This window comes from Sorghum bicolor, chromosome 9 (genome assembly GCF_000003195.3).
Source record: "Sorghum bicolor cultivar BTx623 chromosome 9, Sorghum_bicolor_NCBIv3, whole genome shotgun sequence".
In the NCBI taxonomy this organism is placed as follows: domain Eukaryota; kingdom Viridiplantae; phylum Streptophyta; class Magnoliopsida; order Poales; family Poaceae; genus Sorghum; species Sorghum bicolor.
Window position 1 is genome coordinate 7,125,905 of NC_012878.2, and position 13,853 is coordinate 7,139,757.

General features: G+C 47.1%; 2 protein-coding genes across 2 annotated transcripts; one reads left to right on the plus strand and one right to left on the minus strand.

The window, feature by feature from the left end:
- Positions 5,230-8,709, plus strand: LOC8072721 (nucleolin). Its single transcript, XM_002439337.2, has 3 exons — positions 5,230-5,926; positions 7,659-7,917; positions 8,085-8,709. Exons 1-3 carry the CDS (start codon positions 5,570-5,572, stop codon positions 8,447-8,449), a joined length of 981 nt encoding a protein of 326 aa, XP_002439382.1. The 5' UTR covers positions 5,230-5,569; the 3' UTR covers positions 8,450-8,709.
- LOC8080964 (strigolactone esterase D14) lies at positions 11,099-13,085 on the minus strand. The gene is made up of 2 exons (XM_002440662.2): positions 12,736-13,085; positions 11,099-11,695 (listed from the first exon to the last, which is right to left on the minus strand). Exons 1-2 carry the CDS (start codon positions 13,083-13,085, stop codon positions 11,251-11,253), a joined length of 795 nt encoding a protein of 264 aa, XP_002440707.1. The 3' UTR covers positions 11,099-11,250.

Consider the following 13,853-nt stretch of genomic DNA (forward strand, 5'->3'; position numbering starts at 1 on the left):
ACGCAAGGAAACAAGGCGTGGAGATCAAGCCAGATTCTAGTCGGTTAGAATAGGAATTGATATTGTTACTATCTATGGCAATTGTAACCGACTAGGATTAGTTTCTGGATCTGTAACCCTGCCCTCTGAACTATATAAAGAGAGGCAAGGGACCCCCCTAGGACAGATCATCTCAACTCAACACAATCCACGGCAATACAATCAGACGCAGGACGTAGGTATTACGCCCACACGACGGCCGAACCTGGATAAAAACCTTGTTTGTGTCTTGCGTCACCATCGAGTTCGTAGCTTGCACACCGTCTACCGATAAACTACTACCGTGGGTATACCCCAAGGTAGACTGCCGACTAGCTTTCGTCGACAGTGGCGCGCCAGGTAGGGGGTGTGCGTACAGCTCTCCCGACGAACAAGATGGTCATCGTCCCAGCTTCCGCGGCCGTGGCTGAAGGCCTCACGTTCACCATCGGCCAGATCACGTGGACAACTCATGGCGGCGGCCACGCGACCACGACTTCGGAAGAGACCCAGATCCAATCTGGAGCAGCAGAGGCGTCGACTCCGATCACACCGACTCCGAGCACCCAACCTCCACTCCCTCGTTACAGGGCGAAGATGGTCGACAACTCGGATCTTCTCCAAGCCCTTGATCACGCCAACCTCAGGCTCCTCGAAGCCTCCAACCTGGTGGATTCGATCTCACGCGAATCTGATCAGGCGGCGTCAACAAGCTTTTTCGACTCCTGCCGGCCAACTCGTGTCACCACGCACGAATAGCTGGAGACGTCCCTGACAATAACGTCGACCCCCACGGGACGATCTGTCAAGCTAAAATAGCTCAAGACCAGAATTGCCCTTATGGTCTAAACAACTCGGCCGACCAGTATTCACGGCACACCCAATCTCTTTTCAGCAGGGCAGGCTTGTCGCCGGGTCAGAGCAGCCAAACAGCTCGCCATTACATCAACATGGTATCCATCCGAGTCCTGCCACACGATAAGGCTACCAGTACAAACTCTAGCACAGGGTCTGTCCCTACTAAGGTTTTACACTCCGAGGACGAAGATTACGACCTGGATTTATCACCATATCCTCCGGGTTTTTCTCGTTTCCCCGTCTTTCCACCTCGACGAGGCGATCTTATCATCAACGTCAGCGAAACAGATGAGCAGAAGCAACTCCGCGAGCAGCGCAATGCCGATCGTGCTCGGCGGCGCGCGGATGAGGAATGGCAACTTGCGCCACACAACCTCAGTGATGCTTTCGACATGGTCGGTGATCAGCCAGTCTACAAGACGCCAAGCGCTAACGTCGCTGTCGCCATGGCAAACCTGGACCGACTCCCTGACACCCCAGAGTGCCAGGGCGTCCGATCCAGTATACGAGCACATCTGATCGCCGCGATGGGACAGACAGCCACCTTGCTCAAAAGGGTCCAAGCCATCTCCTACATGGAGGTTTCTTCCAACCAGACTCATCGCAGCTGGACTTCACCATCATAGCCGCTCTCCCAACAGTCGCGGGAAGGTCGCTGGACGCGACAACCGTGGTCAGGACATGGGCGGTTACCGCGAGCAGAGGCGTGGGCGTGGTCAGGAAGTAAACCAGGACAGGGATCTACGCTACAACATCCCTCCCAAGGACGCCCGCGACCGCATCAACAGGCGCGCTACGGAAAGAGCGGTACACGAAAACCTACGACGCATTGAGTACGATGCAGCACACGGCCCCCCCAGCCTAAGACAATTCTCTTCACACCTTCGCCAAGTCGTATGGCCACGCAACTTTAAGCTCGAGAAGCTTAAAAAATATGACGGCAAGGAAAACCATGAAAACTGGATCACTCTCTACGAGATCGCAGTCCGGTCAGCAGCAGGAGACGAGCACGTCATGGCAAATTACTTCCCAATCGTCCTTGACCAGGCTGGCCATCAGTGGCTCCTCGGCCTGTCCGAGGACTCCTTTGACTCCTGGGAAGAGCTGCGCCAGGCGTTTATTGACAATTTCATCGCTACATGGGAACTGCCTGGGAACAAATACGATCTCGAGAGAATAAGGGACAGGAAGAACGAGCTTGCGCGATTACATCCGACGGTTCTCGGATATGCGCCTTAAGATTCCAAAAATTTCTCACGACGAGGCCATATCAGACTTCATCAAAGGTCTACGCTTCCACGAAGCACTAAGGAATAAGCTACTCCGCAAAAGGCCGACCACGGTTGCCGAGCTCCTCGCCACGACAAAAAACTACGCTGACGCCGATGACGCAGAAAAACTCATCCGAGAAGATGCGAGAGGCGCCGACCAGCCTCCCCGACAAGACGATAGTCGCGGACGCTTCGAGAACCGGAACCCTCGCCGCGGTGACAACCGCGACCACCGAGAAGGTTGGGATAGGCGACGCGACAACCGCGACGATTTCAGGGGCAAGCGACCTCGTGACCACGACCACGAGGTGAACACAGTCAAGCCCCCCAATGGGCGGCGAGACTACCAGGAAGACTACAACAAGACGCTGAAAGGACCATGCCAACTCCATCCAAAGTCTAATCACACGATGGAAGAATGTCGTGTCCTCAAAAGCATCTACACACAGCGGGCTGCTCAAGGGGATTCCGCCAAGAAAAACGGGAAACATGACATACATGGTCACGAAGACGAAGACGACGACCAGGATAGGGACCCACGACACCAGTATGTCAGTCCCACCGACGTGGTGCACTCCATCTTCGGAGGCAAAGTTTCCATCGAGTCTAAACGAGAGAGAAAGCTCCTGAAGAGAGCCTGCCTCAATGTGGACAACACAGACGGCCTGGTCACCGACCCGAAATTTCCTCCCTGGTCGCACAGGGAGATCTCCTTCAACAGGAAGGACCAATGGGCCGCCATCCCAGAACCAGGACGTTTTCCCCTGATCCTGGACCCTTGCATCAACAGCGTCAGATTCGAGCACGTGCTCGTTGACGGGGGCAGCTCCATTGACATCCTTTTCCGCAACAGCTTGCCTGCCCTCAGGCTAACCCCGGCACAACTAAAGTCGTATGATGCTCAGTTTTGGGGCGTCCTACCAGGCCAAAGTTCAGTACCCCTCGGGCAGATAACGCTGCCCGTCCAGTTTGGAACGCCGAATCACTTCCGCACAGAGTTCGTCAATTTTGTGGTCGCCGACTTCGACGGCACCTATCACGCAATTCTAGGCCGACCATCGCTGACCAAGTTCATGGCAGTTCCGCACTACTCATACCTGGTCCTCAAGATGCCAACAGAGAAGGGCATCCTAACCGTCAGAGGCAACGTCTACACCGCATACACTTGCGAGGAAGAAAGCTTCAAGATCACTAAGGCAATCGATCTCTCGATTCGCACCACCACAGTGCACACAAAAAACACTTAATTTTAGGATTTTGGACATACTAATTTTGGACGATAACACATGTCATCACCATCCTCACCGCCAAGGGCCGAAACCAGCAATGATAAAGGGGTTTAGAACCAGCTGTGATGACCTTCTCATAGTAGTGTGGTAGGAGATTGATCAAATTTATGTATGTGACTATCATGTACACTTGTTTTGAGTTTGAAAGGTAAATGATGAGCTACACAACTACATACATGCTAGGAAGCGAACAGACTCAAACGGCTAGCCCATGACATGCATGGTGCAATGCTAACGAATTACATCTCCAAACTCAAATCAAGATAGGTAAGAGTGAGGGACGAGATGGACCAAGGGACGAAAAAGGATGGCAAAAGTGAGGGATGAAAGAGGACGGTGATAGTAAGGAATGATAGAAGAGGAGTGAAGGGATGAACATATGGATACGGTGGAGAGAGTGAGAGACCGAGAACAAACATGAGATTGATCGAATTAAAATACGTGTCAATTGTGGACACAATACTATATGAGTTTCAAAGGTAGAGAGCAAGTAAATAGTTGGTCATTTGTCATTTAGCTATTATCCAGGCTAAATAGTTCATTAAAACAGGCTATATGCTTGAACGCATACCATGATACAAATGGGTCCGGATTGTTGTGAATGACGTGGATAAACAACGAAGAACCGTAAGATCAAATCACAGAAGAGACACAAGATTTAACGTGGAAAACCTCTCCAATGCGAAGGGAAAAAACCATAGACACCAGCCAGCAAACACTCCTCATTATTATCAAGAGTTGGGTTACAACGTCGTGCGGCGGCTTACAAGATCGTAATCTTTAGTGGAAACCTAATTTGAGTATATGTACCGTACCGCAGGGACAAGCCCCCCGCACCCCCTAGTGACGCCAAGGGTATACACCAATGGTCCACTTCTGCCTCCGCTTCGCTCTAGCACAAGCCCCCGACGACGGGTCTCTGTTTCGCCGCGTCAGAAGTCACCCTCTATAATGTGTAATTGAATTTGGAACATATTCAACACGGATGTTAGATGATGACATCATGACATGAGTGGTGTGATGTAACAAAGCTTCGAACTCAAACAAGAAAGTTATAAATGAAATGAGGGGAGAACAAAGAGAGACGAATTGACGACAATGAAGATGAGAGAGTGAGCGACGACCAGATGGTGGAGAGAGCGATTTGCACAAAAAAAAAACGTTGGTGGAAAGAGCGAGAGCAAAGCAAAAATTTTACATCTTTGTTTTAAAATTATTACATGTTGATACGATGTTGATGATGGTTTATTGTTAGAGAAAAACATTATTTTTTTATTAGAAAAGTATAACTGATCTTTTTTCATAAGGCTTTGTTTAGTTCACCTGAAAAAATCCAATTTTCTTTTTAAGATTCCTAGACACATTGCGACACATGTATGGATCATTAAATATAAATAAAAAATATAACTAATTGTATAATTTGTCTGTAATTTATGAAACTAATCTTTTAAGCCTAATTAACTAAATACAAACGAAAGTGATATAATATCTAAAACCAAAATAATTTGCCAAGTAAACAAGACCCAAGTTCGAGTGAACATGGGTGATAGTAGATATAGATTCTTTTGAGTATTTTTTCCTCTAGTAATTAATTTTTACTCGTAAAGCCTGGGAGTATGACTGAATAATAAATACTTGGTGAGGGACAGGGATCTTGAAAACTTGTGCCCGACCTTGTCTGTGGCCTCTGCTTCGAGCACGTGTCCACCGCCAAGATCCTCTCTAGATCCGACAAGACGAACACAGGCGGCGGCAGGCCGCACCGCAGCACGGACAGAGACGCGCCGCCCAGCCCAGCCCAGCCCAACCCAACGCAACGCGTCGTCCTCTCTCCTCTCCTCTCCTCTCCTCTCCTCTGTGCTCTGCTCGCCGTCCGACTCTCACCAGCACAACACGACTACAAACGCCCGCAGCCGCAGTCAGCCTCTCTCTCCCTTCGAGCACCGCAAATCCATCCAACTCAAACCCAATCCGACCGATCCCGCAAAACCCTAGCGCCGTCGCCTCCCTCTCGGCTCCACACCGTCCTCTCCGTCCCTCGCCCACGCGCCGCAGATCGCGGGGCCGTACATCGCCCGCCGGGAGATCGGAATTCTTGTCTTTCTTTTCCCCCCTTGTGCGCTGCGGGTGGCGATGGCGGGCGGCGGGGGTAGCCGGCGCGGCGGCGGCGCGGCGGAGGAGCCGAAGATCGGCAGCGGCAACGTGTTCGCGGCGCTCGAGACGCTCAAGAAGAAGAAGAAGAAGCCGGCGGCGGCGGCGGACAAGGGGGCGGCGGCCAACAAGCCCGCCGCCGCCGCCAGGGACAGGGAGGACCCCAAGCCGGAGGTCTTCTGGGCGCCCGCGCCGCTCACCGCCAAGTCCTGGGCCGACGTCGACGACGACGACGACGACGACTACTTCGCCACCACCGCGCCGCCTCCCATGCCCGTCTGGGGGGACAACCACCGCGACGACGCCAAGGACCACCACGACGCGCCCGTGCTGGAAGAGGTCTGTCTCGCTTCAATTCCATCCCGTTTTCTTTCGCCCTTTTATTTATTGTGCTCTGTGGATTTCCTTTTTATTATTATTATTGTTTGTTATTAAGTCTATGTTTATGTTATATATATGCACACTTGATGGTGGTATGTAGAGTGATCTTGGAAGAAAATTGCTCGCGGGCGCTAATTGTAGTATCATGTTTGAGTGCTTTCATGGAATAAAATTTGCCTAGTGGGTCATAGGTATCTTGCAGTCTTGCACTGAGTTGGATGCTGAATGATAAGGGCATAAATCTGTTAGTTGTCGTTATCGGTTATCAAAACGCTGCTAGCCGTTATATATACTGGGAACATTTGAATTGACGGTTTAGGCCTTGTTTAGTTCAGAAAAGATTTCGGATTTTGGTACTGTAGCACTTTCGTTTGTTTGTGACAAATATTATCCAGTTATAGACTAACTAGGATTAAAAGATTCGTCTCGCGATTTTCAGCTAAACTGTGTAATTAGTTTTTGCTTTCGTCTATATTTAATGCTTCATGCATGTGCCGCAAGATTCGATGTGACGGTGAATCTTGAAAACTTTTTGCTTTTTGGGGTGAACTAAACAAGGCCTTACACAGTAAGCAAGTAACGGATTGCGGTTTCAGGTTACTAGATTTCAAAGAATTATAAGCCTTCATGGTACACGAACTGACTTGTTATCTGATGTTGCAGCCATAGGATCGTAACACAAGTTAATAATAATTACACACGTATGGGAAGTAGAAAAAAACAGAAGTATGACGTTAATGGAAATGGGGATGCTCCTCTTTTCGGAAAAAGAACTTAGAGGGTCATCGGATAGGGAATTGACAACACATAGTGGGCTCCATGGTAACAAAAGCAACTTCAGTATCCTAAGAAATCGAGAAATTCTAATTCTTGCTGTTGTTATCGTAGCATTGTAATGCTTGCTGAGAATTGCACACATATGAAAAGGTTGTGGTACAAATAAATAACTCGTAAAAACTTGGGTAGGTTAGAGAATCAGATAGGGAACAAGCAATGGCTTGTGGGCTCCATGGGCACAAAAGCAACATCAGTGTCCTTGGCAGTCAAGCTCTAGTTATGGATAGATCGGATTGCTGGATTGCCACCTGCCTATTTTTGATATGCAACTAAAATATCTTTACAAGGGTATGCACTTTTATTTATCTTATCATGTGGCCATATTGATTCCTTGATTCTTGCCTTTTTGTTTCTAGATTTGGTATGCCTTTTGTACTAGTTTAGTACCTCCAGAAATGTAAATCATATGATTAATCGAAATAAAGCAGGGCTGAGGTAAAAAAGTGTGTACACATTGATTATTGTTATGAAATAGTCTCTCATCTGTATTTTTGGACCATTTGTGAATATTGCTGCCTTATTGTGATATTGTTGATTGGATCAGAATATCAGAAGTTCTGTTGTGTAAGGTGTTATATATATGTTACCATGCTACTATGTTAGGTTTAGAGCATCATAATAAGACACTACTGGGTTGTTCCTATATGTTAAAATATGTTGTTGGTGCATATTGTTCTGCATTTGTTAAGTACTCTTGCCTCCCAAGTCATACATTGACTGAGCTTATTTTGTGTATCTTTCCATGTCTTCCATTTTAGCTCTATATGCTGTCAGTATATATCTAAGTATATTATGCAATATTCTTACCTGAATATACCATGTTGTTTCTCTAAATGCCTCTTACACATTGCAGGAGATTGAGAGTGAAGATGATGGCCTTGATGATGAAGTTGATGATGATGCCGATGAGGACCATGAGCATGAAGCAGAAGATGCTGTCCCTGCTGAACCAACTGTGAAGAATGCTGCAGTTCCACCTGCACCACCCAAAGATACTGAAAGACAACTTTCCAAGAAGGAATTGAAGAAAAAAGAACTTGCTGAACTTGATGCTGTTCTGGCTGAGTTGGGCCTTGGGACATCAAACAATTCCACTCAAGATGAATCTAATGGTAAGTTCTAATACATGCTCTTCTCTTTCTCCAAAGAATTTCCTTTCAGGAAGAATTCCATGAAAGCTGAAAAAGCTCAATCTGGTTGTGTTGATGCCTTACTTGTTGGGCATGTTGGCTCAAGATTTACCACTTCCTTTATGGTGATGCTGAGTCTTCTATTGCAGGTAAGAAAGGTGCTGATCAAGCTGCAGATGGAGAGAAAAAGGACGATGCACCTGCTCCTCTAGAAAGCAAGAACTCAAAGAAGAAGAAATCTAAGAAAGACAGGTCTTCAAAGGAGCCAAAGGAAGCGCAGGATCAGGCCAATGGATTGGAAGATGCAGCTGTTGCAGAACCTGATGAAGATACAGCTTCTGTGGATGTCAAGGAGCGCATAAAGAAGGTAGCCTCAATGAAGAAAAAGAAGTCGAGCAAAGAGATGGACGCTGCAGCAAAGATCGCTGCATCCGAGGCCGCAGCAAGGAGTGCGAGGCTTGCCGCAGCAAAGAAGAAAGAGAAGAGCCACTACAACCAACAGCCTGTGCGGTGAAATCCCCTGGTTTTGGATCTCTAGAAAACTTTTGAGCTCTGATATCCCCTTGTTCGTTTTGGACCTGCAATAAACTTTTTGAGACTGTTTTTGACTTGGTGGATGCTCGTTTTGGGAATTAAAATTATAGTAGGTACATAGGGGGGCTGTCTTGTCGCTGGATTCTGGATGGTGTAATGAGCTCTGAACTGTTCGTCATATGAACCCTGCTGACTATATGGAAAATATGGGATATTCGATACCTATCCGGCTTGGTTGTCTGCGAAATTGTTTTTCGTTCTTGTGTTATAGCATTGGTTTTCCTTGCACAGTTTTACATATCCTTGGCTGGTGAGCATTGAGGTTGCCATTTGCTGAGAATCTAGGGCTGTTGTACTGGAGTTTTACGGGGAAACAGATTCGGCCCCCGGCCCCGGCGGCTTGGAAAGGGGCGGTGTGTGGAAAGGGGATTCTTTTCTCTTATTTATTTATTTATTTATTTTTTGAGAGGCAACGGATCTAGTGCAAACTTATCTTCGGTGCAAACTGTGCAAACTCTAATTTGAATCACAGGATGTTGATCCAAGGGGCGCGAAGGGCGTGAAGAGATTAGGTAATTTTGCACTTAACCGCCTGTTCTTAATCATACTTTTACAAATCTCTCCTTCCACCTTTCTCATGCGCCCCTTTAGATTAACATCCTGCGGTCCAGATTAGAGTTTCTACTAGATCTGTTGTCTTTTTGAGAAAGAAGGAAAGGGTGGGCGTGTTTGGATTCTCTCTCAATAGGAAGGGCCAGGAACGGAGCTCCTCAAAGGCCTTCAAGTTCTTTGAGTAGTTTCAGGCTTTCAGCTCTACTAAAGGACAACAAGAAGGGAAGGTTATGCCATAACAGGTTGCCTGCTTTGGGAGCTCGTGATCTGGTTGCAGCCCGTGCTCTTTCCTCCTCACCTTGTCTTCCACCTCGCGCCACCTCTGCCTCCTCCCTTACTGCCCTGGCCAGCGGCGAGCCGTCCTCAACTCCCCCCTTCCTTGCTCCGCCCCACCCTTCCCGCCCATGCCGTGGGTGCCAACAAACTCTAGCTCCGCCATTCCATGCTCGCCGCTGTCGATGAGCTCGAGGTTTGACCATGGCACCCCTACCCCTTCTTAGCCCAGTGGCCTCTACCGCCGCCAATGCCCCTAAACTATCCGGCCTCCTTTTCCCACCGCCTGGCTAGCCTACCTCGATCCCCTCAGTTGGCCCCTTCTAAGCCCACATGATTTGGAAAGAAGGGTGGGGCGTGTCCGCCGGAACTCTAGCCAGAGTTGGGGAATAAGGCTGAGGCGTGGGCGTAGGTGTGTGGAGGAGGGGAGGGAGAAGTTTGGGGGGAGAGAAGGACACTTGCGTAATAGAGTTTCCGCAGCAAGAAATGGCTCTCCAAGTCACTTGCGTAATAGAGTTTCCGTGATTGCTTTCTCCTTTAGCTCCAGCAGCTTCTTTGGTGAAGCCCGCACTAGCACTGGTTACCAAATAGGCCTTCAATTTTTTTCTGTCCTTTCATGGTGAAGCCCCTTGCTAGTTTCGCTTGCCAAATAGGCCTTTGGTTTTTTTTTCGCTTTCATAGTGATGTCCCTCACTTGCTCTGGTTGTCAAACAGGTCTTTAGTTTTTTGCTTGCTTTGATGAAGAGGATAACATTTTTAGGGATGGAGAGAAATTTTTAGGGAATGAGATCTGTTACACCTTTGTTTTCTTCTGTCAATCCTCTTTACACAGGAATATAGGTGGATCCCTTTTTGTATGGTGTTGCTGTACAGTGCGCTATCATTGGGCAATTGAGCGTTCAGCCAGGCCTGAAGGATTCAAAAATCGAGATGGGCTGATCTGGATCTATGCTCTGCTGCCCGAAGCTGAGCTTGGATATCTTGGGTTACTCGGTGGTGCTGTTGCCCATATTTCTTCAAAAGAGGGAATGTTTTTTCTATGACAAATGATTTTTCTATCACAATTGGCGAGGAGCTGGTCGTAGTGACTTCAAAAATTGTGATGGCCCTTCATCACTGTATCTCGTCATCTGAGGATGCTTGAGCTTCAATTCTTTGGATCTACTCCATCCATCCCAAAATATCTATCATTTTCATTTTCCGATAAACAACTTTGGCAAAATATATATTAAAAATATTAATATTTATGATACATAATTATAACTTTACAAAGATCTTTTAATCTAGTTTTTTAATAAATACATTTATTTGGAGATATAAATTTTATATGTATTTTTTATAAATCGAGTCAAACTTGTAGCATAAAAACTAAAAGCGATAGATAATTTGGGAAAAAGAGAGTAGCTTCCATCGGAAAGTAACAACATGGGTTTTGCTGCTGTCGTAGATATATGTAACTTGTACTCGTTATGGAGATACGAATGAATGAAATCGTCCCTTTAAAGAAAAAACAATGACCGAAATATAACACAGTTTAAAGTGTAATAAACACCAGCCCACCAGCCGCCGCCATTTCTTAAAAAATTCACACATACTTATTCCATTCTTGTATATATCTATATTACATTTACATCCATGATACTACATTCCTCGCAGCTCAAACTTCATATGTTACACAAATATGTATAGAGCAAACCAACTAAATTGAAAGCGATTAGTATATATGAGTACATACGAGAGCAAGAAACTAACCAGCATCATACATAAAATAAACAACTTCAATAAGTACATCGAAACCCATTGCAACTAACCAAGCATCATACATAAATTAACCAACTTCAACTGCATCGAAACTCGTGGCTCGTATTTATATAGCTAGCTAGCTAAGCTCGATCATCATTTGTCGACCAGGATGGTCTCCAGAACCTTGACGAACTCCTTCGGTGCGGTGAGCTGAGGGAAGTGGCCGGAGGACTCGATGACCACCGTGTCCGCGCCGCCGCCGCCGCACCCTGCCAGGGCGCGCTGCATGTACCGCGCGACGGCGAGCGGCGCCACGGCGTCGTGGGTGCAGTGCACGATGGTGCAGCGCGCCGCGACGCCCGGGAGCACGCCTCGGAAGTCGGACGTGAGCACGGCGCGCAGGACGCGGAGCGCGGCATCCGGGCGCATCGCCCCGAGCTGCTTGGCGAACGTGGCGACGGCCGCCGGGTGGTCCGCCCCGACGACGGCCTCGGCGAAGCGCGGCGCCCACGCCGCGAAGTCCGCGTCGACGGCGGCCAGCATCGCGTCCACGTCCCCGCGCTCGAAGCCGCCCTCGTAGCCATCCTCGTTGATGTACCTGTAGGGAAGTACAAAAAGTAAAAACGGGTGAAGTCCCGGTCTGAAAAAGAAGTACAAAAAGTGCAGCCTGTTATTAACCCTACTATATATGTAACCGTTTGTTAGGAGAAACCTAGCTATATATAGCAGCTTGTTTGGTCCGTTGACATTGCTCAAGTTTGGGGTTCAAAATAATACTGATTAAGTCTTCGAGAGATAGCTATCGCTGAGACATTGTTTGGCCTACTACATGCATATATAGCTCAAAATGATATGGCTAGATTAGTTTTTTTTAAAGAAATCTTAGTCACCAACTAATGGATGCTTTCATGAAAGCTATATTGCCCACTGAACTAATACTGTATTACATGGAAAAGATCCATTTATTAGCCAGAACAATCCAGTTTGTATATATATATATGCTTGCACTTGGAAAAAAATTCCAACTCTACTACTAAACAATTTCAAATTAGTCCAATCTTCCCTTAATGAGAATCTCCCATAAAAAATCTTCATGTACAAGTTGAGTTCACAATTTAACTAAATGATATGATAGGGACATGATATCGTATGCTCCTAGCTAGTTTATGAAAAATAACAATAAAACTTTGATGTATTTCTCTCACATAGATGTATAGCTCTCAATCATCACAGACGCAATTCAAACTTATTAAAAAAACTCAACTCGTGAACAAACAAAAAAGAAGTTTAATTTGCTATTAGGGGGTAGATTTCACTAACAAAAATTGTTTTAGTGGGTAAGTATTTTTTGGGTTAAATGGAGAAAATACAAGAGTCGACGTTCACCAATGATGACATATATATAAGGATTAGATGAGATCATGAGATCAAACCGTCTGCGCGCTCCATTGAGTAGAAACCGGCCGGCCGGGTTAGATTTACGTGCTTGGTTAACAAACATGAATAATATATATGCTTATTATATAGGTCAACCAATCAAGGTCCTAGCTTTGATGAAAGTCTTGCAAACATGCATGCATGGTTTCTTCCGTTCGTTCCAAGTGTACGGTGATCTCGCTCGATCGGCGGCGCGCGTACCTCGGCGACGCTCCGACGAGCACGAGGTGGCTGAACAGGTCCCGGCGCGCGACGGACGCAATGCATCCGATCATGCCGGCCATGGAGTGCCCCACGAACGCCGCCCGCCGCACCCCCAGCTCGTCCATGAGCGCCACGAGCTCATCCGCCAGCTCGTAGTACGAGGAGCAGTACCGCTCGCCACCGCCACCACCGGCAGCGGCGCCGGAGAAGCTCCAGTCGAAGACGACGACGCGGAACCTCGCCGCCAGCGCCGGCACGACGTCGTCCCAGACGAACCGGGTGCCGCCGTACCCGTGCGCCAGCACCACCGTCTCCCCGTCGTCCTTGCCCAGCACCCTCGCGTTCATCTTCTTCCCAGTGACAGCAGGAAGCTTAGCTAGCTTAGCTTAGCTACGACTACGACAGCTACACAGTTTTGCTGCTTCGGGTGTGGCGATCGATGAGAAGGCATGGGTGAGCTACGTTTCATGTCAATTTATAGCGAGAGAAGGCACTTAGATAAGATCGATCAGCGGCGGAGAGATCGACAGCGAGATGAAGATGGAAGCGATGACGGGCTGCACCGTACAGTTGCACACATTAGGCCTTGTTTTAAGGCGTGTTTAGATTAGGAACGAAAATTTTTTGGGTGTCACATCAGATGTGTCGGAAGGATGTCGGGAGGAGTTTTAGAAACTAATAAAAAAACAAATTACATAGCTCGTCAGGAAAATGCAAGACAAATTTATTAAGCATAAGTAATCTGTCTTTAGCATATGTGGGTTACTGTAGCACTTAAGGCTAATCATGGAGTAACTAGGCTTAAAAGATTCGTCTCGCGATTCTCAACTAAACTGTGTAATTAGTTTATTTTTTATCTACATTTAATGTTCCATGCATGTGTCCAAAGATTCGATGGAATGGATGAAAAATTTTTGGGTGGGCAACTAAACAGGGCCTAGTTCAAAAAAGTGGACAAATTTTTTTAAGATTCCTCGTCATATCAAATCTTGCGGCATATGCATGGAGTATTAAATATAGATAAAAATAAAAACTAATTACACAGTTTGTTTGTAAATCGCGAGATGAATATTTTTGAGCCTAGTTAGTTCATGATTAGATAATGTTTGTCAAAT

Excerpts from the sequence above, each read along its gene's own strand:
- LOC8072721 (XM_002439337.2), top strand. The coding sequence starts at position 5,570 with ATGGCGGGCGGCGGGGGTAGCCGGCGCGGCGGCGGCGCGGCGGAGGAG. Across the intron at positions 5,927-7,658 it reads ACGCGCCCGTGCTGGAAGAG|GAGATTGAGAGTGAAGATGA; the intron begins GTCTGTCTCGCT and ends TACACATTGCAG. Across the intron at positions 7,918-8,084 it reads CACTCAAGATGAATCTAATG|GTAAGAAAGGTGCTGATCAA; the intron begins GTAAGTTCTAAT and ends CTTCTATTGCAG.
- LOC8080964 (XM_002440662.2), bottom strand. The coding sequence starts at position 13,085 with ATGAACGCGAGGGTGCTGGGCAAGGACGACGGGGAGACGGTGGTGCTG. Across the intron at positions 11,696-12,735 it reads CTCGTCGGAGCGTCGCCGAG|GTACATCAACGAGGATGGCT; the intron begins GTACGCGCGCCG and ends ACTTCCCTACAG.